A 22,695-nucleotide genomic window follows, 5' to 3' on the forward strand; every position below is an offset into this window, starting at 1 on the left:
TCCTGAGCATATCCCTGATAGCATGTGGCTCAAATCTCTGCTCTAGAGCAGTCCTGTCTGGGCTGGGTTGGCCTTAGATCAGAGGTCCCCAACCTTTTGGGTGCCAGGGACCGGTTCCGTGAACAGAGGTTTTTCTGCAGACCAGAGAGTGCATGGTTTTGTGTGCTGCCTGCATCCCAAGGATGGGGCTTTGCTTGTTTGTGTGGCCCAGTCACTGGCATGCCACAGCCCGGTACCGGTCCATGGCCCAGGGGTTGGGGACCCTACCTTAGATGACAAGGAAGTCATGGCTTCTTCTCGAGCGCCATGTGTGATGCTCAGGATTGGGCAACGTTTAGAGCCCAGAACCTCTAGAACGGGGGTGTCAAACTGCTGGCCTGTGGGCCGGATGCATCACACAGAAGCTGTGCATACCTCAGCTATGGCAAGGGGGAAAAAGTGACAATCCGTCACGACACATCACGTGACATGGCGAATTTGACAGCCCTGCTCTAGAACCTCTAGAGTCAATCAACCAGATCTGTCTCCACCTCTTTTGCAGGTTTCTACCTCAGGATCTTTGGGTTCTCTTTCTGCCCACAGTTCCATGCATGGCGCAGGTAAGTTCTATCAAGAATGGATCCATTTTTATTTTTATTTTATTTGCTTTGTTGCATTTTTGTAAGCCTGGCATTTTATGTCTTTATTTTAAAAACATATGTACACTCCATCATCAAAAGAAACCACCTGGGATTCTTCAAGCATCTGAGGCTTGGAGAACGGTATCCCTCAACATCTCCATAGCCTCAGATGCTTGGAGGTTGGCCAAGGAAAGTCTTCCCTGATGTAAGGTCAAACCCAAGGGCATTCAGCCAGAGCAGGGGCTGAAAACTCAAATGACAACTGTAATTATCTTTTGGCATACAATTTAAAAAAAGAGGCAGGGCTTAAGTGACACAGTTGCAACCTCCATCTTGACACTTTTGACCCTGCCCACAAATTTTATTTTGTATAGTGAGATGGGCAACATATAAATTGATTGACATGAATGAATGAATGAATGAATGAATGAATGAATGAATGAATGAATGAATGATGAATGAATGAATGAATGAATGAATGGCCTCTATGAAGTTAAAACTGCCACTGTAACAGTCTTCAGCTACTAGACTTCAGCAATTATGAAGACACCAATGTGGTAAATTGCTTTTCATGTGCAAACAAGAAAAGTGAGTGTGAGAGAGGAAACTCACATCTTAAAGTTCCCAATATGCACGGAAACACATGGACACACAGCCCCGCCTCTCTTGTGCTTCCTGATTATTCTTGATATTCTTCCCAACTTCCTAGTGTCTTCTTCCTGTTCTCCTGGCCATGCAAGCCGGTCCTCATCGCCCGGCACAGGACTTCACACCAACAATCCCAGCATGCCTCAAAGTAACTCTAAAGTAGCCATCAATTCATCCAGTTTCAACTCTTCTGGGTAAGGACATTGCTATTTGCATTATTCTATGGGACAAGAGGATTCTGGGTATAAAACCAAGAGAGACACGTGGACAATAGGGATGAATAAGAAACTTGCCAGTTGCTCCTAGGGAACACATCCAGGATAGTGTCCTGTCCAATGTTTATCTCAAATGTATTTATTCATATCCCACCTTTATTATTTTTATAAACAACTCAAGGCGGTGTACAGATCTAACAGTCCTTCCTCCTCCTATTTTTCACACAACAACTCTGTGAGGTGGATTAGGCTGAGAGAGGGTAGCTGGTCCAAGGTCAACCAACTGGTTTTCACGTCTAAGGCAAGACTAGAATTCCCAGTCTCCTGGTGATTAACCCAAAGTCACCCAGCTGGCTTCCATGTCTGCAGTAAGGCAGAACTAAAACTCCCAGTCCCCTGGTGATTGACCAAAGGTCACCCAGCCAACTTTCAACTCTAAGGCAGGACTAAGAACTCACCATCTCCTGGTGATTGGCCCAAGGTCACCCAGCCAGCTTTCAGGTCTAAGGCAGGACTAGAACTCCCAGTCTCCTGGCGACTGGCCCAAGGTCACCCAGCCAGCTTTCACGTCTAAGGCAGCATTTGAACTCCCCATCTTCCAGTTTCTAGCCTGGCGCCTAGATCAAAGTGGCAACTATCCCTTAAAGAATGCAATAGTCTTCCAATATTAATTAGTTTATGTAGTTGAGGTTTATGATGGCTCTAGACCACCACTGAAATGCTAGCTACACTTCAAAATCATCTTATTTCTCCTCCCCCCCCCTGAGAAAAGTGTCAAAGTCTGGGAGAAGAACGTTGATGTTTCCTTGAGTGAAAATCAGGAGATAACTGTCAAAGCAAATCACTCAATAGGAGGGCACAAACTATAGGTTGCCCTTCTGAATTGGTTCCCCCGCCCTTGAGTGATTCATGCTGACATTTTTTTTTCTTGAGGGGAGATGCTTGGCAACTCCACACCAGGCACCGTCGCCCGCTTGGCCTTCTTCCATCTTGCCCCTTGAGCAGTGGTGGGACTCATATATGTGAACCACCAGTTCTCTCTGTGGATGCCGCTTCCAGAAGTCCATTCTGGGCCTGGGCAACAAAAAATTAGCTACCGGTTCTGCCGAACTGGTGCGAACTGGCAGAATCCCACCACTGCCCTTGAGGTGCCCACCTTCCCAAGGAAACAACTGAAGTGTTGCCTTCATGTCTTTCAGATCATGGTACCGATGGAACCAGCCTACTTACCTCCATTAAAGCATCACTTGGGAAGAGCATCCATAGCTCCCTGTTTTTCCTCTGTAGACAAAAAAAAAGATAAAGCAATTGGGGGGAGACGTCACCTCTTTCCACGGATGACTCCTCCAGGAGATGTTTTCTCAGGCAAACGTTTGGCACATTGGCAAAGATGACTTTGGGCAAGGCCGGATCTCCTGTCGGTAGATGCAAGCCCTGAACTCTCAAAGAGACTCAAGCTACAATGGGTCCCTCTCTCAACCCGAGAGAGGGGTATGTGTGTATGTGTGTGCATGTTGTCAACGTGCGTCCTCTGTTCAGCCCACCAGCTTGCCAGCATCTTCTGCAGAAAAGATGTCCCTTTCAGGTCTAAACAGGCCCTTTTCTAATCTGAGCCAAGGTTGGCCAAATTATTTCATTTAAGGTTTGAATGGTCCTCTTGAATAGCCCTTTTGAAGTCCTTTTTTAAAAAAATTTTAGCAAGGGCGGGGGGGGGGGGAAGGGGGTTTTAGGTGCACGGCAGGTTTTTCTTCTGCAGGTCCATCCAGGAGAGAACCCATAGCCAGGTGAGGTTGGGAAGCAAGAGGGCTGTCACACCGATGCGGCATCTCTGTGCTTCAAAGGGATGGCGCATTGACCTGGTGCATTGGCATCCCTGCAGTGCAGAAAGGTGGAGATTTTTAGCCCCAAAGCATTTGCTTTTCTAGTGTTTGGGAGGTGGGGTCGTAGAACGAGCGGTACTCTGTGTGTATAGGTCTTGCACAAAAGGTCTTTCCATCCTGCTTCTCAGCAAACCCAGTTTTGTTTTGTTTTTCATGCACAATGCTTCAGACTCAAGGAGAAAACTTAGAACGGGCCTCAGGGCTTCTTCCCCAGGATTTTTCTTCTTCTTTTAGTACACTTCTGGGAGAACATGTACGTAGTTGACGAGGCCATAAAGATGTCTCAAATGGTCCCGTCACCTCCTCCTTCATGAGGGATAGGAACTCAACTTTTATTCTCCAGGTTCTGGCTTTCCTTGCGAGTCTCCTTCCCCCTTTTGCAAGTTTGCGAAAAGCTGCTTTGAGAGTGAGATGCTGCTGTGTGAGATGGGGAAGACTGGAAAAGAGGTGGGGAAGTTGCAGGGAGGCGGGGTGGGGGAGAAGAAAGAAAGAAGGGACACGAATTCTTTTAAAAAATAGCTGAAGGTAAAGATTTAAGGAGCTGCTTATCTTCATGTCTCCTGTAGCTGCTATTCATTAAAACTTCATGCCGTATCAACCTTGCAGGAGATGGCTAGAGGCAAGCCTTCTCTGACTTCACACCCTTAAAACATCCCGACATTGCATTGCCCTTTCTGGGAAGTTGGGGGTTGGGGGGGCGCTTGGCTCCTCTGCAGGGTGACTGGGGGCGGGGGGGGGGGGAGAAGGCCCCTACCCACTCTAGCACTTGTCTTGCTTGTTCCTTGAAGAAGTAAAGCTGAGTTGGATGATTCTCACTCTTGGTTTTTTTATTTGAGTTAGTTCTTTACCAGAGAGGGAAATGAGGGTGGGCTGGAAAAGTCTGCATTCTTCGCCCACCCCCACCCCCACCCCTTCTCCAATTGTAGATTGATCCAGATGTCTTTTCAGCCTGCTTTCCGGATTTCTTTTAAAGGAGGGTAGAATTTCGGATACATTCTCCAAGGTAAAGTGTGAAGTTCAGGCACCCTGGTTTGCAAATGAGGTAACTAGGTCTGTGTGTGCCTGTGGGTGTGATTGTGTTTGTCACTGAGTGTGAATGCTCTGCCTTTTAGCACACAGATCCTTGACCAGTCCTCTGCACCTTTCCTGTCACTGCAATGTCACAATTCTGCTACCAGTATCCGGTGGCGTGATCTCAGGGTGCTGGGAGGGGTGTAAATGGGAAGATGGGGACCTTCTAGGACCCACCAGTTGCCTTCTCTTGATTAACAAGAAAGCTTTGCAAGAGGTCTCAATACAATGCTACCAATCCATGTAATTTTAACATAAGAAGATTAATAAATTTCTGCACTTGCAGTCAATGTAGTCCTTGGACTGTTTTCTAAACACTCTCAATTTAAGCCTTCCTTTTTTTAAAGGAAGATAGACTATGAACAGGAGTGCCATATTTGGACTGGAAAAATCCCAGCAACCACACTAGAGGGCAGCAAAGAGCTACAGAGAACTCTAACCCTTTCTCATTTCTAAACAGTTTGCAGAGAATATTTGCAGGTCAGGGTTAAACTGTGAGGTCACTGGTGAGCTTGTTAAGGTTAGTTGTTTTCTTGCAGACATTTCATGACCCAACTAGGGAACACCATCAGTGGAAGCAGGGAGTAGGGATAACCTTCACCATAAGATACAGAAGGGGTTCCAGATTCCAAAGTGTACTTGAAATCAACCAATACTTTGACTTCAAATTAGTAAATCAGATTAAAATATAAACCTGAAGAATCATTTCAGTATTTCTTTACATCTTGTACTGAGTGGATCACTTAGTTCAATAGATTAAAAAAAAGGGGGGGGGAGACTAAAATACAACCATATAGGAATAAGGGTAACAAAATGAACTAAGGATCACATGATTCTACTGTTGCTCTGGTCTATTTTGCTTAGAAAATATTTATTTTCCATTTTGCTTAGAAAATATTGCAAAGGTGCTTTAGAGCTATGTTCTACGAGGTCAGATACCTGCACTCACAGTACAAAAAGTCTGTCCATGTTTTAAAACCCCAAGGTGAGAGAGAGAAGGAATTAAAATTCATCTAAGCTGAACCTACATCCTGCAAACTCTTCCCCTCCCACACATCTACCCAACACCTGAGGAAGGAGCAGGAGGCAGGTGACCTGTCCCAGGTGGATCAGGACCTGTTCTATACATACCTGTAGTGTGACATGATGTTGCCTTGGTCATCGGAAGTCTCTGGGCTCGCTTTTGCAAGTATACAAATACTTTGTATATAGGAGTGGGTATGAATCTAGCCACGGCTTAGTGGGGTATGTGTGCCCATGAAGATGGTTGAGTGGCCTCTTTAAGTTCTAAATATCACTGAACTGCAAAGCACACTGGCTGGGGAATTCTGGGAGTTGAGGTCCATACATCTTAAAGTTGTCAAGCTTTGAAAACCACTGATTTAAAGGGGGGAGAGAGAGATGGGCTTCGTTCATATGTGCTAAGCCTAGTTATTAGATACACCCATTGTCTGGTTTTGACAGCAAGTCCATATATTAGTCAAGGAAGTAGAGTTCTCCCCACATGCTCTGCCCTACCTCAACAACAGCAAAAGCCAAGTTTAACAGACAGTTATGTTTAGGCAATGTAGCCACTAGATTTGGTGAAAAATTGTATGGTTCCAGCCAAAGAAGGTGAAGCAAGAACCTGAAATGGACGTTGGACATTCAAGAGAAGATGGTACGTGAACTGATAGCCTAGAAAAAAAAGACCAAAGCAGTGTCTAGAATGACTCAATGTCTCTAGCTTTGGTTTAGTATTTGCATGAAGCTTAGTCTTACATTGCCCACTGTCTTCTCACAATGTACTGAAGTTCACATTAGCCAACTACACTTGAGGGCACTAGTTTACTACTAGTGTGCTGTAAACCTAGCCCATGTGACTTATTAATGGCTCATTGGATCATGCAAATCCAGAATGTTAGGTTAATTAAGTAAACTTTGGCCAGGTTCCTACAATGCATTAAATCCAGATTAACAAATCACCATTATTACAGTGTTGAAAGGGATTGCCTCTTTTATCATAGGATCTGATTTCCACAACTTTCTCAGAGGATGGTTGAAGGTCCAAAACAAATCAAAGACCATGAATGGTAGCTCCAGTCAGTCAACCCAGTCCACGATTCAGTTCATCAGGCTTATACATCCTCCAGATCTGCTTTCTTCTCTTTTTCCAGAAGAAACAATCCAAGTTCTTCCAACTTTCCCTGTAGTGGTTTTTATATCATGAATTAACCCACATCTGAAGTATTTTTCTACCTAAAATCTAGAAGAAGAATTTATGTATTACTTATTTATTAATGAAAATGTATATGGCTGCCCAACTCATTCAGGTTGACTCTGGGTGACTTACAAAGATAAAACTTCAGTACAAAACCCAATAACCCCCTTCTCCCCTGGTGGCAATAATCAGACCAATGACTTGATGGGATCCATATCACTCTGAGGTCCCCAGACCCATTGGCGGATCCATGTCTCCAGGGGCTTTCAAAAGAGTGTCAAGGTGAAAGCCAATCTCATTTTCACCAGAATGATGTTCCACAGAATGGGAGCCACCACAGAAAAGGCCCGTCTTCTTGGTCCCACCAGATGGACCTCCTTAGCAGAGAGAACCTGTAACATCTCCTTCCTCCCCACTCTGAGGGATGAGCTAAACGTAACTGGGAAAAGACAGTCCTTCAGATAACCTGGCCCTAAGCCATGGACGGCTTTAAAGAAGACAACTCACACCTTGAATTGGACCAGAAGCAAATCAGCAAACAATGCAGCAGGAGAGAGAACACATACGCAAGCCACACTATGAACCAATTGAAAATTCCAGATATTATTTTTTTAAGGGCAGCCCCATGTAAAACACATCGCAATTGTCAAGAGAGGCTGTGACTAAGGCATGAGTGACTGTGAGCAGGACTTGCCCTAGAGGAATTCTGGCAAGTCCAGAATCTGCTGGGCTTTTTATTTCTTGCATTTGAGAGATGAAAGCTCTTATCAACGTAACTTCAAATAGGATTAACGTTTTTGACAGCAGCAGCAGTCTTATGAACTCATAACCCAGTGCAAAAAATATCTATGGAGATTCTCAGTCATCCAGGTCAGGGTTGTCCCAAAGGTGCTTTTTCAAAAGGCAACTGGACTTTTATTTTTCTTTGAAGAGGTTTTGCTTCTCATCCAAGAAGCTTCTTCAGTTCTGATTGAATGACGGAGGATGGAAAGGTTTATATTCCTTGCTTCTGGTCATTAGTACTCTTTCTGAGAATTGTTGAGGCTGCTTGGAGGTTTATCTGTGCCCACAGAGTCACCTGAATAGTGTAAATGGGTCTGGAGCCTTCTTGGAACTGCTGAAATGATTGTGTTGTAAACAGGAGATAGATGGTGTCATATCCTTCCCCCTCTGTTGAGATAGGGCTGTTCAGTTTTGACCTAGATGGCCTCTTTGACCCCTCTTTCAAACCAGTGGTCCTCTCTGTCCAGAATGTGGACTTTGCTGTCTCCAAAAGAGTGGCCTTTGTCTTTCAAATGCAGATTGTCAGAGCGTTCACAGTCTTATTGTGCTGAGACAACCCAGGAGTAAACACAGTAAACAGTGGTTTGTATAAAATGGTGGTTTATCTTATACACTCTACAATACACTCTACAATATCATACACCAGGAACAATATACATACATGTGCTAATACAGCAGGATCCAACTAACCACAATTACAGCAGGAAACAGAAGAAAGAGAACACATTAGCAGAGCCTTTCCTTTATACAAATGCTCTTAAAGAGACACAGACCCTGCTGAGTCATTCCCATCGTTACATCTTGCATCTTACATTACATAAGTTGGTTAGCTGTTAAATCACTACCTTGACACAGATGGACAGCAAAGTCCACATTCTGGACAGAGAGGACTTCTGGTTTGAAAGAGGGGTCAAAGAGACCATCTACATCAAGATAGACCAGTCCTCCCTCAACAGAAGGCGAGGGATATGACACCATCTATCTCCTGTTTACAACACCATCCTTTAAGCAGTTCCAAGAAGGGTTCACACCCATTTGTACTCTTCAGGTGACCCTGAGGGCACAGATAAACCTCCAAGTGGCCACTCGACTTACAACCACAATCAAGCCCCAAATTTGTCTTGCTAAGCAAAACATTTGTTAAGTGACCTTTGCCCCATTTCACGACTTTTCTCGCCACAGCTATTCAGGGAACCACTGCAGTTGTTAAGTAAGTAGCATGGTTGTTGAGTGAATCTGGTTTCCCCCACTGACTTTGCTTGTCCAAAGGTCGCAAAAGGGGATTACGTGACCCTGGGACGCTGCGACCGTCGTAAATACGAGCCAGTTGCCAAGCGTCTGAATTTTGATCACAGGACCTTGGGATGTTGCAAATGTCGTCAGTGTGAAAAACGGTTATAAGTCACTCATTTCAGTGCCACTGTAACTTCGAACAGTTGCTAAAGAAATTGTTGAAAGTCAAAGACTCCCTTTATTTACTAAATATATTGTAAAGCAAAACGTTGAAGGTGTAGCTGTATTTTGTATTTTACTGCACTGGGAAAAGTTGGCATTCACTTTTTTTTCCCCTTTCTCTTTTATCGAGCATCCCTTTCCTCTTCTTTACCTTCTGCATGATCTTGGCTTCTCTTTGTATTTTATACCATAACAAACTTCAATAAAATTGGAGGGGGGGAGAAATTGCAGGTTGCACTGGAATATTGGTCTGCTTCAAAAGGATCTTGCCTTTTACCTAGATGCAAATCTGATTCTTTGGATCTGATGCATCCCAGTCAATCAACGGGACACAACTTCAAACATAGATATGCAAGTTGGCTTTTTGTGATAATGTAACTACCACTGGCATACTCAAATTGAGCAACCTGTAGGCTCGTTATCTGCACTACACAATGGTAGCATTATTATGACATTATTAGTATAAAGCCATACACACACACACACACACTCACACATATTTTAAAATTAATAAAATTAATGAACTCTGGGATATAAAATAGCCTTTTTATTACTGAGCTTTCTTATATTACTCAGTATGAAATCCAGCAGTTTAACAAGCTCAGCTTGCTTACTTTAGGTTTCACTGTTGTAGAAGTGATCCACAGGTAGGATGTGGGTTGAAGGAGAAGCTGTGGGACTGAGCAATTGCTGTGCTGTTTGGGGTGAGATGATCCTCTCTCCAGCCCTTGACTCCTTGTTCTCACTGTCAGGAAGTTTCTCCTTAGTTCCAGGTTGCTTCTCTCCTTGATTAGTTTCCATCCGTTGCTTCTTGTCCTCCCTTCAGGTGTCTTGGAGAAGAGGTGGACACACATACACCCTTCTTTGTGGCAGATATTGGAAGATTGCCATCATGTGACCCCTAGTCCTTCTCTTCATTAAGCTAGACATACCCAATGCCTTCAGCCCTCTAAAGAAGGAGGAAGAAGGGAAGAAGGGGAAATAAATGTAATAAATAAATGCAAACTTTTCCTGAAGAACGTGAAGGTTGTTGTTGCTGTTTTCTTGTGTGTGGGGGGGGGGGACTTTGGAAAAGAGATACCACAAAGGTGATGTGAGAAGTAGCAGGAAAGGAGGGAGGGAGGAGGGAGGGAGGGAGGGAGGAAGGGAGGAAGGAAGGAAGGAAGGAAGGAAGGAAGGAAGGAAGGAAGGAAGGAAGGAAGGAGGGAGGGAGGGAGGGAGGGAGGGAGGAAGGAAGGAAGGAAGGAAGGAAGGAAGGAAGGAAGGAAGGAGGGAGGGAGGGAGAAAGACGAAGGAAGGAATCCTGTCAAGATGGAATAGCTCTGCCACAACCATCTCAGACCAACTATAGTTCTAGCTAGACATCCTCCCTTGTCTAGAAGTATTTTGGGCATTCAACATCTGATCTTGCACTAATTCTGCCAAGTTCTTGCATGGTAGTGTCATGAGAACGCTATGGTGCTGCTAATTCCTCAGCAGAGAAGGAAGGAAACTCCTATCAACAGAGAAACAGTCACGGCCAATCGGAAGAACTCAACTCGGATGCTTCTGAAGTGTCATTACAAAAGAATCTGGTTGGTTTGGATGGGTGATTGAGCGATATAGCCATTATATAAAGAAAAACATGACACCAGAGATACAAACCATCCAGTTTTCATGTCCAGAAGCCGGCATCCTCCTCGTCAGGGGATTTCCACCTTTGTATCGGTAGCTTTGGAGGTTCAGCTGTTCTAAGGGTTGCGGAGGAAGGAAAAGAAGGAGGAAGACTGTCAGACAGAGTCGTGTTTGGGGATCCCATAACTTCATGAAGAATCAGTGACAGAGGAGAACACCAGCTCATTGCTGAATCAGCTTCTGGATTTGTCATCTTTTCTGTTTCAAGGATTTGGGGCTTTGCTTGTGAGTACCTAGACAGGGGTCAACTCCTTGACATGTTAATTGTGTGTACCATTTTTTTTAAAAAATGAAGGTTTTGGAAATTAAGAAATGAAAGCCATTGAATAGAAGTCCTAGAAGGGATGACTTAGAGCAGAGTTCCCCAAACTTTTCAGAGGGGGAATGTGGGGATGATTTTGTGGGAGGACCGTTGCTCACCCAAGTGAGGCTGAGAGCACTCTTGACCGTCATGTAAATGAGGCCCCGAGCGCTCGAACAAATGAAACCCCGAGCGTTCGTGCGAGTGGGGTCACCAGCATCCGTGACCGCAGGGGTGTCAAACTCAATTTAATTTAATTTAATTTAATTTAATAATTTAATTTGTATACCGCCCTTCTCCTAGGGACTCAGGGCGGTGAACAGGGCAATACATAGTAAAAAACCGAATACAAAAATTAAAAATGATTAAACCATTATGCCCATAATAATTAATACATCTTAAAATTAGAGCTATTTATAAAAACCCAACCCCATCCCATCAGACCAGGCCAGCTTGTTCGAAAAAGAAGGTTTTAAGATCGCGCCGGAAGGAGCGAAGGTCGGGGGCCGTCCGGAGCTCAACCGGTAAGCGGTTCCAAAGGTCTGGCGCGCCCACAGAGAACGCTCTCCCCCTGGGGGCCACCAATCGGCATTCTTTGATCGGCGGCACCATTGAGGGATGCATCAGCATTGCAGTTGCCCTTGGGGGGCTGGGTGGACGTGGTCTACTGGGTGGGTGTGGCTGGAGTGCGTGTGGCCTACTGGGTGGGCGTGGCCAGCTCTACATCGTTCGTGTGAAGGGGGCCTATGGGGGCCTGGGCAGGAGTGGGACAGATCTGAGGGTCTCTGGCAGAAGGAGATGGGACCGGGGCAAGTGCCAAGGCATGGTCCACTGGAGGAGCCTCACTGTTCCTCTCAGGTCATGCGGGGGGGGGGGGCTGGACGGTGGCGCAGAGGTCAAATGCCCAGCCCAGCCCTCAAGCACCCATGGCACTAAGCCCAGCCCTACTTCCCCAAGGGGGCGCCCAGCTGCACTTACCTCCTCCTCAAGGCTGCTGCTGCTGTGCTTGCTCTCCTTAGCCAGGTTGCTCATGATGGGTATGAGGGCAAAGTCAAGAGGGAGGCCCACTCCCTCTCCATGTAAGGAGACCTGGCTTTGTATCCAAAGCTTCCTTAGCAATAGGATGGGAGACCCCCCCCCACCCCAGGATAGGCCAGGAAGAGGGCGCAAGGGGATGGTGAAAAGGCAGCAGGGCAGGACTAAGGCAGGACTTCCCTCAGACCCTCCCTCTCCTTCCTTATTTCCTTCCTTCTTTCCTTCCTTCCTTCCTTCCTTCCTAAGAACAGAGTGGTGAGAAAATATTTGAGATGAGGGAGGAAGAAAAACAGGCAAGACATGCAGCTGGGGAAGTGTCATCCTTCGTGAGGAATGAAGAAATGCACCATCACCTGGAAGCGGCCAGCACATGGGCCCTCGCCTACTTCACATATCCGGCTTGGTGGGCTCTGGGGGAGGGGATGCCATGAACAGCATGAGAATCACTGTTATCTGCGCAATGCTGCCCAGCCCCCAGCCTCCCCAGTTTTGGCAGGCAGCGGGTTGCTCTCCTCACAGTGCTGAGAGGATGAGCCGGGTGGCATGAATCTGAAGAGAAGCGCAACGCTGCCCAGCCCCTAGCCTGCCCGAAGTAGGCAGGGCCATGTGCTGGCCACTTCGAGGAAATGGTGCATTTGTTCATTCCTCACAAAGGGTTTATACCTCCCCGGTGCGTGCCCAGGGGGCAGGGCCGACATGGCAGGGACTGGTCCCTCACTGTTTCCAGACGGCCTTGTGGAGCTAAGACTGAATGCGTTTCAGCATAGATGGCCACCATGAAATTGTACATTGGCTCCCAGCCGACCTAGGCCAGGGCCAAGGCAGCAGGGGCCGTTCCCTCACTGTTTCCAGGATGCCTTCGCGGGCCACATGAAACCACTTCGCGGGCCGGATCCGGCCCCTGAGCCTTGTGTTTCACATGTTTGGAATAAAGTCATTGAGCAGCCACAAAGATTTGGGGAAGTTAATTGCTTACTTAACTGGTTTCTTGCTGATGGAATAAAGCCCCAGACTGCCTGCACTTCTAGCAAATAACTTGTCATCTGGACCAGTTCTTCTTAATTCCTGTCTGGACAAGGAAAGGATTTGAGATTGCCTGCTAGTGCTCCGTGCAGTTGCTGCTCATGGAGAGATTGCAAGACTACAATTTTCCAATGGGTGTAGCGTTCTGACAGATAATACCTATCTTGCTCAACCCACAGTCAGCATCTTTAAGGACCCTGGGATTGCATAATCTCTTTAAGCAATCACTTTTTTGGAAATTGCTTGTTAATTGCTTTCCAGCGACTAGGAATCTTTAAGTCAACAAGCACTGGGTGAGTTTCCTTCAGTGCTTAGCAAAAGATATTTAAAATACAAGCTTACAGATTTAAAAATACTTTTGGGATGAACATGCAAAAAGGAGCTAGAATTTTGACTCTGGAATTGTACAAACAGACTAAGGGTCCTGATTAATTTGAAATAGGATTCTGCAATTAATTAAAATAATCTTCCTGTGGGAATTTGTTTTTTTTTTAAAAATATCTTTAAACAAAGTTAGGATAAGTCTTTGAAGTTTGGATATTAAGGGGAACCACAAGGAACTAAATCTTATAATTAAAGGAGCATAACACTTAAATGTTGCTAGATGGTATAAAAGAGGAACCCTTTTACTGGACAAATTGTGAGGGAACTGAAAGTGGATTTTAAAATAACAGGTTACAAGAGCCTTATGGAAGAAGATGCTACACTGGGCATATAAAAGAAACGGACTGATGCCTTAGTAATTAAAAATGGATGTACAAATAACAAACCAAGAAAATAATCCCATTAAATTTTCTACATTGAATTTACAAAAGAGGCTTGCTCAAGTTATGAAGAAGTTTGCAAGAGGAGACAAAAAAAATGGGGAAAAACCAAGTTCTGGGACATTATTTGAAGGGACTAATGATCAAAATTGTTAAAAGTGAAAGGAAATAATATAAAATTGGTTTATCTGATCAAGGTTAAATTAGATAAGTTCTTAACCCATAATGGACTTCTGCTGACTGGGACTGAACAAAGAGATTTTAAGACTTTGTTTATAGATAAGATATGGGAAAAAGAGATCCTTTGTTTTAATTTAAGAAAAGGAGATAAGTTAATTGTTTCTACTTGTTGTGATGAAGGGGTGGGGGTTGGTTTCTTTCTATATTTCTTTTTCTTTACTAAATTCTTATTTTCTTTTCCACTGTTCTATTTTTCTTTACTCCACTTCCTATTTTTTCTATTTTTCTTTTTTTTAAAAAAATGGATTAGTTTTTACCTTTTCAATTGTAACTTTTTTATCCAAGTACTATAAAACTTGTGATCTTGCTATCTATCTATCTGTCTATCTATCTATCTATCTATCTATCTATCTATCTATCTATCTATCTATCTATCTATCTATCTATCTATCTATCTCTTTGTTTCTAATCTATTTCTTTGTATCTATCTTTCTATCTATCTATCTCTCAGTCATCTAACTATTTCTTAAAAAGAGGGAGAAGATGAGAGAAATAGGAGAGAAGGACAACGGGAAGAAATCAGGAAGAAATAACTGTCTACATCAGGGGTCTTCAAACTTGACAACTTTAAGACTTGTGGACTTCAACTCCCAGAAACCAGTGTTTCTTGACCTTGGCAATTTTAAGATGTGTGGACTTTTTCCGGCCTGAGCAGGGGGTTGGACTAGATGACCTCCAAGGTCCCATCCAACTTTATTATTATTGTTGTTGTTACTTCAGCTCCCAGAATTCCCCAGCCATCCTGCTTCATTGTCATTGGGCTACTGTGCATATTTATTTCCCTCTCTCTCTCTCTCTCTCTCTCTCTCTCTTTTCAGCTACAAGAACATGTCCTCCATCTTTCTCCAGATCATCAGTAGCTGCTCTGCTTGGCTTTTCCTTTACTGGGGTTTTTTGTATCGAAGCAGGCATCGCAGTGCAGAATGGAGTTGTCGAATGGTCACTTTATTGCATGGCACGATGGTCACGTTCCTCTCTGGCTACATTGTCCTCATTGATGGTCCCTGGCCGCTGACTCACGCAGGTAGGAAGGAGGAGGGAGGAAGCTCCACCAGCTTATAGGAAGAAGCAAGGAGTATCAGACGGATGAGTCCTCTAAGACCAGCCCAGTGATGGGTTGCAGTATGTGAACAACTGGCTCTCTGCGTGGATGCCACTTCCGGAAGTCCATTCTGGGCCCGGGCAAGAAAATATTAGCTACCGGTTCTGCCGAAGTGGTGCGAACCGGCTGAATCCCACCACTGGACCGGCCCTTTCCACACCGCCGGAGGGTGATCTAAACTTCCTGCCGTGTCAGCCTTGGAACCCAAACTAGGCAAAGTTAGACCAACAAAGGAGAATATTTGTAGCTCAGGGTCAAAATGAGGGCTCCGTGGTGCCCTCTGAGCTTGCTTGTTTTCTTGCATCACTAGCTCTGATGATGTTACCTAGATTGGGTAATGAAAAGTCTGCCAAAAAAACCAAAAAAACCACACCCCAAGCTCAGAGAACACCAAGGACCTGTCAAAGTGACACCAGAAAATGGTCAAATCTGGTCCTTGAAGCACTGAGACAACCTGTCTCCTCAACGGGCTCAGCGTGGCAGTTTCCAGCTTCTTGCTGGTCAATGGTAAGCTCAGATATCATTCTTGCAACTGACCTGGCAGATGGGTTTTATGGGCATGCTCAGAAGACGTGGGGAAGCCCCAAAGCAGCTGTGCTAAGCCTTCCAGAAGATACAATGCCTCTATGATTCAAGCAGCAGGTTCAGATGGATGCTTCCCAGCCTGGTCCCAACCTTCCAGTTGTGCACCTCTGAATGTTTCATTGTGTTCTCAAACATTGTACAACTCTGTGCTCAGAAGTTGGCCTATGTTATTAGCCTGGGGTGATGGAGGAATGGGGAAGGAGAGGAAGAGCTGATGGTCCCAAGCTTTCAATTAGGAACTTCTTAACATAAGGATCGGACTCTTAGCCTTCTTGCCCATTTGTCACTGCTTCTCCTAATCCAGGTGGCCTTTCTGATCTCCACAAGTTCTCCTCCTGCACATTATCGGCTGCTTCCATCAATGCACCACCTTCCATTTTAGTTTCCTCTTCCACCCAGCTCATATGACTTCTCCTGCAACGATCCACCAATATTGCTCCACCTGGTATAGAGAAAACTTCCTACTTTTTCCGCTCTACATCAACAGCTTCTCACTTCTTCCTGTAATTAGCATGCTCCATAATTGGTGCAAAATGGTTAGTTAGAAGTCCTTTGGGTCCAGTTCATCTGCTGGTGACTCCACGAATTGTCCTTGGGGTTCTCTGCAGTGAGCCTCAAATGGCTTGTGGTTGCCTTGTTCTACAAGCTGAAGTCCATGCGTCTTAAAGAGGCCGAGGTTGGGAAACCCTGGTTTAGCGCATGCAGCGCTCTCAAACAGAATAACAGAGCTGGGTGGGCGTGGCCCATTGGGTGGGCATGGCTGCGGTGGTAATGGCAGACTGGGTGGGACTAAAAAGTTCTATCAATCAATTCCAACTTTGAGAGATCTTTTTTTTTCCGCGAGAACTTGAAATTGATTGATGGATTGAACCTCTTTTTTTTTTTGCACACGGCGATGGAGGCCTAAAGTGAAAAGGTTTTATAAAACCAATCTGAAGGCCTAGGACTGGTGCGCATGCCCACAGATTGGGCTCTGTGTGCCACCTATGGCACGCATGCCACAGGTTCGCCATCACGGCCCTCTACCATTTCAGACCAAAGGCTATCCAATCTCTTCTTGAAAACCTCCAGTGTTGGAGCACTCACAACTTCTGGAGGCAAGCTGCTCCACTGCTTAATTCTTGTAATTGTCAGGGAATTTTACATTTTCCTGCTCTATTCCCCGTAGCCCAGAACCCCTCACCTCAGCTCAACCTTGCAGGGTGGGGAAGATTGAGAGATCACAACTGATCTTAGGCTATTCAGCAAGCCGGATTGTAAACAGAGTTTTGAATGCTGCATTCTGCACTCTAAGCCCTGTTACTCACTGCATTATACAGGCTTTGGTGACCCAATTAAACACTGAGATGTCTTTACAAATTGCAGGTGGGTAGCACATAGTCAGGGACAAGTTGGACTTGCCCTGCAAGGATATTTCTGTCATTTCTGAAGCGCGAATCCCAAGAATTTCAGAGAAGACAGATGTTGTTTGAGGTCACCACTTGATACACCAACTTTGGTGGTGACAATGAATAAGCGAAATGTTGGCAGGTATAAAGTCAGTCACCAACTAAGAGCCCTTAAGTTTGTCTAACTATTTATATAACCTTTGTGGGAGGCAGTGATTGTTTATGGAATTCTGAGCCTTTAGCTAACAGAGTGGCCAACCTCAGTCATAAGGACTAGAAACTTCCTTCTGCAAATGAAAACAGTGCTCTCCAGGACATACCAAAAGCATGTGAGCCCTATAGCCCGCCCGCCCTCCTTTTCTTTCCTTCCTTCTTTCTCTGTTCTTTCCTTCCTTCTCTTTTTCCTCCCTCCCTCCCTTCTTTCCTTCCTTGTTCTTTTCTTCTTTCTTTTGCCTTCCTTCCTTCCTTCCTTTTTTTCTTCCTTTTCTTTTTTCTCTCTCTTTTTTTTCTTTCTTTCAAAAATCATCCATTTTTCACCTCTCTCTCTGTCTCATTCACTGCTTCCTGTCTTGATCACTTGGGCTTAGACGTCGGTTCAGTTTTGCTAGTCTGCATGTTGCCTCCTCCGTTGTGTCCTCAAAAGCCCTCTCCCGCCTTTAGCTCTCCTTTGCTGGGATTAGATCTTGAACCCCTTTCACGCAATACCTGCCAGCCTTGCGGGTCAAATAACTCCTTGGAGGAAAATCTTATTCTAAGCTTTTGGCTCCCTGCCCCATACAACAGGGGTAGCATATACAAGTCCTGTTCATTATTTCCAGTGTGGGAGTCCCTGTAATTACTCCAGGGGTGATAAGAGCTAGGCAGCAGCACCAAGAATAATATCCTGTATTTTGAAGAGTATTAAATTAATAGTAAGCTGTGGCATTCTGCCCTTTCACCATGGAAGAGCCCAGTATGTTTACAGGAGGAATTACAGGGAGAATGGGGAGGAGCATCAGGAATGTTAACTCAGCTGGAAGAGTCATGATCTACAAAGGGATCCATAAAGAGAATTTTGAGTTTCAGCTGTAACTCCCTTGAAGTTCCATAAACATCCTTTAATTTGCTCCAGGGAGAGTTTTCGATCTGTAGGAGGGATGATTAACTCTAGGTTCAAGGTCCCAGAGTTGATTTTTCCCCAAAAGACAACTGGTCTTTTTTTGTTTGTTTTTCCTTGAAGACATTTTGCTTCTCATCCAAGAAGCTTCTTCGGTTCTGACTGAATGGCAGAGGATGGAAGAGTTTATATTCCTTTGCAGTCATCTGGTTGTTAGTACTCCCTCTGAGAGCCATTGAGGCCACTTGGAGGTTCATCTGTGCCCTCAGGGTCACCTGAATAGTGCAAATATTGTTTGCTTGTTTGTTTGTTTGCATGCCATTGTTGCCTTAGAGCAGGGGTCTTCAAACTTGGCCCTTTTATGACTTGTGGACTGGATGAGGAATTCTGGGAGTTGAAGTCCACAAGTCATAATAGGGCCAAGTTTGAAGACCCCTGCCTTAGAGCAGGGGTCTTCAAACTCGGCCCTTTTATGACTCATGGACTTCAACTCCCAGAATTCCTCAGCCAGGCACACTGGCTGAGGAATTCTGGGAGTTGAAGTCCATGAGTCATAAAAGGGCCGAGTTTGAAGACCTCTGCCTTAGAGAGTCTTGGTAGCTTACAACAAGCCCTGTTCGGCCATAATGCGGTTTGCTTGGCTCTGACTTATTGTGCTGCAGTATATGAAGCCAATAGATGTGGATTGCAAAACATGGCTTCCCCCTTAATGTGTTGCTTAAGCCTGAACACTGTAATTTGTGAAATTATAAGTTACAGCTTAGCCAGTTGGTCAAACCCAGCCAGTTATGGCTTGTACAACCAATGATTAAAACAAACCTTCTCTTAGCACAGTTAACACTGAAGAGGGGAGGGAGAAGCATTGAACCCCACTGAGAGTCGAACTCAATGCACGGCAAACTCACTTACGTCTATGCAGTAGTCGCTGCCCTGATGTAATTTTTAAAATAGAGATTTTAAAGTCTAGACTAAAACATTTTGATTTCTAGATGCCCTTCCCCATAATTTTCTTTGAGAAAGTAGGCTATTTTCTTGGCAGAAGATTCAGTCGAGTGACCGTGGGGAGGTAAAAAGAATGTCTAACAAATCTCAACTGGCAAATTTATTAAAGCTTCAGGATGTCAAAATGATGGTCCACATTAAATTAGCTTTAAAATCTATCATTTCACTGCTTCGGAATGGGACAACATGCCACGGCCAAGTCAGGATACATAATACAGAATAACAGAATTGGAAGGAAACTTGGAGGTCATCTAGTCCAACCCCTGCTCAGGCAGAAAACCCTATACCATTTCGGACAAATGCCTGTCCAGTCTCTTCTTAAAAACTTCCAGTGTTGGAGCATTCACCGCTTCTGGAGGCAGGTGGTTCCGCTGGTTAATTGTCCTCACTGTCAGGAAGTTTCTCCTTAGTTCTAGGTTGCTTCTCTCCTTGATTAGTTTCCATCCGTTGCTTCTTGTCCTGCCTTCAGGTGCTTTGAAGAATAGGGTGACTTGCCACGGGAAGACTCTTTGCAGGACAATTCAACAAATACAAAAGTTAAATTAATGTTGATGGAACTGTGGCCAATAATAATAAAATAAAGCCAATCCAGACATAAAAGAGTTACAATCATTCCAACAAAAACGTGGCCACCAATAATCAAAGTAACTGAATGAAAAGATTAATACCGTGCTGAATTGTCCCACGACACGTTGGCCGCAGAGAGTTGGCCGTGGCGAGTTGTCCTAGACTAGCGGTCTTCAAACAATGGTCCTTTTATGACTTGTGGAATTCATCTCCCAGAATTCCTTAGCCAGTGTGCCTTTTATGACTTGTGGACTTCAACTTCTAGAATTTCTCAGCCAGCATGGCTGGCTGAGGAATTCTAGGAGTTGAAGCCCACAAGTCATAACAGGGCCAAGTTTGAAGACCCCTGTCCTAGACCCTCATTGCTTTGGGATCTTCAGAATGGAGAAAATGCAAATGGGAACTGAAAACTAAATTGCTTTTATTTTGTAAATCTACCCTTATTTCCAGGCCATCCAAACACGCCTCTCCAAGAGTTCACTCTCTGTCTGTCGCTGGGCTATTTCATCTTTGACTTCTGCTGGTGTGTCCTTTTTGAAGGCGAGACCGATCTGATGCTGACCCACCACCTGCTCAGCATGGGAGGCATGTCGCTGGTCTTGGATACTGGCAAGTCAGGCCCTGAACTCAGCGCCATCATCTTCGTGAGTGAGGTCACCAACCCGTTTTTGCAAATGCGCTGGTTCCTACGAGACAGCGGAAGCTACGAGAGCCTGGCTGGAGATGTGGTGGATATCCTGTTTGTGACTCTCTTCCTGGGGCTGCGGATCGTTGGGGGTGCCTGGATTATTCGTTCCGTGATGAAGTCAGCCAAGACATTTGGGACACTCAAGGGTGGAATCCTCGCTATGTATGTCATATCCTTCCTGTTTTTGCTGGAGATCTTCACTTTTGCCAAGAAGAAAATCCTCAAGAAATTCCAGGTTTGGAAAAGGGATAGAAACCAAGAAGATCACGCCAAATGCAACAGGCTTCTTCCTAACGGGGATATCCAGGGGCCTGTTGAAACCAACTTGCAAGGAGCAAATGGATCTTGCTGAGCTTGGAACCTACCTACTTTCCATGCCAGATCTGGATTCATGATCCAGCTCCAGACCCACATCTAGAATTCAAGATGATGTTCTTCCAGAAGAAAGAAACGGGACAGGAGAAATGGCCTGTGAACAGATATTTGCAAGAGGAAGAGGTTTAATTCTCAAATCAGCCAATCTAATCAAAGGCCACCTGCCCAAGGGGGAGGCTAAGATGGATTACAGAGAAGTATGGATCTGAAAAAAGAAGAGTTGGGTCATTCTGCTTTGGTGACCAAGCTGGGGGGGGGGGTACAGTCAGAGTCCCACCTGGTTTAGGGGATCACTGCAGCTAACTCGGGTAGTAAAGAGGAGATGATTGTTTAGTTGGTCAAGGATAGGATGTAAGATATAAAAAGTGCTTTTTTTTTTCTCCCAAAGGCAACTGGACTTTCTTCTTTTTGTCCTTGAAGATATTTCGCTTCTCATCCAAGAAGCTTCTTCAGTTCTGACTGAAGAGTGGCGAATGGAAGGGTTTATATTCCTTGGTCTTAGCACTCTGAAAGGTCGGTCATTAGCCCTCTGAGAGTCCTTGAGGCCACTGGCCAGTTTAATCTGTACTTTCAGGGTCACCTGAATCAGAGTGCAAATGGGTGTGAAAACCTCACAGAGCCAAAGGACTGTGTTGTAAACAGGAGACAGGGGGTGTCGTGCCCCTCCCTTCCCCGCTGTGGAGAGAGGGCAATTTTAATGTGAATGGCCTCATTGACCCTTCTTTCAAACCGGTGGTCCTCTATGTCCAGAATGTGGACTTTCTCCAGAATGTGAGAATCTCCATAGACAGATTGCTGGTACTGTTATCTTGCCTGGCTAAACTAGCGGCTGGGTACCGATCAATCACAGGCTGTTCATTTTGGGTAAATCTATACAAGGTTTGTGCCTCCAGAGGGTGCAATTTCACATCACAGGAAGCCAGCATCTGCTCATCCTGGAAGCAGCCATTCCATTCAAAAATTTCCACTCCTGCATCCTACTATGGTCCCCTCAAGTCTATTTCTTCCCAGCGCAAGTCCCAAGGGATTTGAATAGCTTTTGAACTGCCTGCTCCAGAGTGGATTTCAGTATCTGGAAAAAAAAAACAACAGCATTCCAGTTCTTAGTTTGTTTACAACCACAAATGAAAATATTTTTAAGAACTTGCAAATACAAGTCAAACAAACAAACATGCGAAAACCCTCGTAAAATGGACAGGACAAGCAAAGGGAACAATGTTCTTGGGTTGTTTTTTTTCCCTACTTTTTTTGCAATACGGACATAATAACTGCATCGATATAAAAATTGCTACAGTTTTTAAACAAACCATTAAGCCTGAACTGCACAGGATCAGATCGTTTGGTGCTTATTTTCTGACAATTAAGGACCAATTCAAAAGGGGAGAACTGACCGCTTGTGATATGTGACACACAAGTGTCCTTCGAGGAATACAAAGCAATATTTTCAGCAACTGACTGCACAGGATGTATCCCAAGTGCTGCATAAATGAACAAACCTGATCACAAGGAACTAATTGCAAAAATGATCAAAATATATGCACTGTGTTTCATCTCTAACAGGACAGGGATAACCCAATTTTCTCTTTAGGAGACCAATAAACCTGAAAAAGATTTTTTGTTGAACACTTCTTTTTAGATCATAACAAATATATTTAATAATATTGGCTTGAAACTATTGGCTTCGTAATAGAAGAATCTGTTTCTCCATATTTCTTGTACATTGCTCAAAATTATTGTAGTATTTTTTTTAAAAAAAATGTTGATAGTATTGTTGTTTAAGCACCTATATAAAAACCCTTCTGTAATACATTCAGAGGTACAAGGTTTTCAGAGGAACCGTCCTAAACCCAGAACATGATTTCACACATTATGAGCAGTTTTCTAGATGTAAAGAAGATGTTGGTTCTTCTCAACAAAGCTAGCCTTTAGGGATCTTCATTTATTCATTCGTTCGTTTGTTCATTCATTCATTCAATCATATCC

The 22,695-nt window shown here is 44.6% G+C and overlaps 2 protein-coding genes across 2 annotated transcripts in view; both read left to right on the forward strand.

Moving 5' to 3' along the window:
- The window catches only part of POU2F3 (POU class 2 homeobox 3), a gene marked incomplete at both ends in the record, with an annotated part of 55,333 nt that extends 52,611 nt beyond the window's left edge, over nt 1–2,722 (forward strand). Inside the window, 3 exons of the mRNA XM_081333750.1 lie at nt 542–599; nt 1,330–1,462; nt 2,683–2,722. Of these exons, the coding sequence (XP_081189876.1) occupies nt 542–599; nt 1,330–1,462; nt 2,683–2,722 (231 nt within the window). The remainder of the gene's footprint in view (nt 1–541; nt 600–1,329; nt 1,463–2,682) is intronic.
- Nucleotides 2,723–13,753: 11,031 nt separating this feature from the next.
- LOC308671296 (TLC domain-containing protein 5-like) lies at nt 13,754–20,689 on the forward strand (the record flags this gene model as incomplete). The annotated part of the gene is made up of 2 exons (XM_081333402.1): nt 13,754–14,933; nt 20,100–20,689. Exons 1-2 carry the CDS (start codon nt 14,738–14,740, stop codon nt 20,687–20,689), a joined length of 786 nt encoding a protein of 261 aa, XP_081189528.1. The 5' UTR covers nt 13,754–14,737.
- Nucleotides 20,690–22,695: the final 2,006 nt, after the last annotated feature.

Source organism: Vipera berus (assembly GCF_964194415.1).
Source record: "Vipera berus genome assembly, chromosome: 8".
NCBI classification, from domain to species: Eukaryota; Metazoa; Chordata; class Lepidosauria; order Squamata; family Viperidae; genus Vipera; species Vipera berus.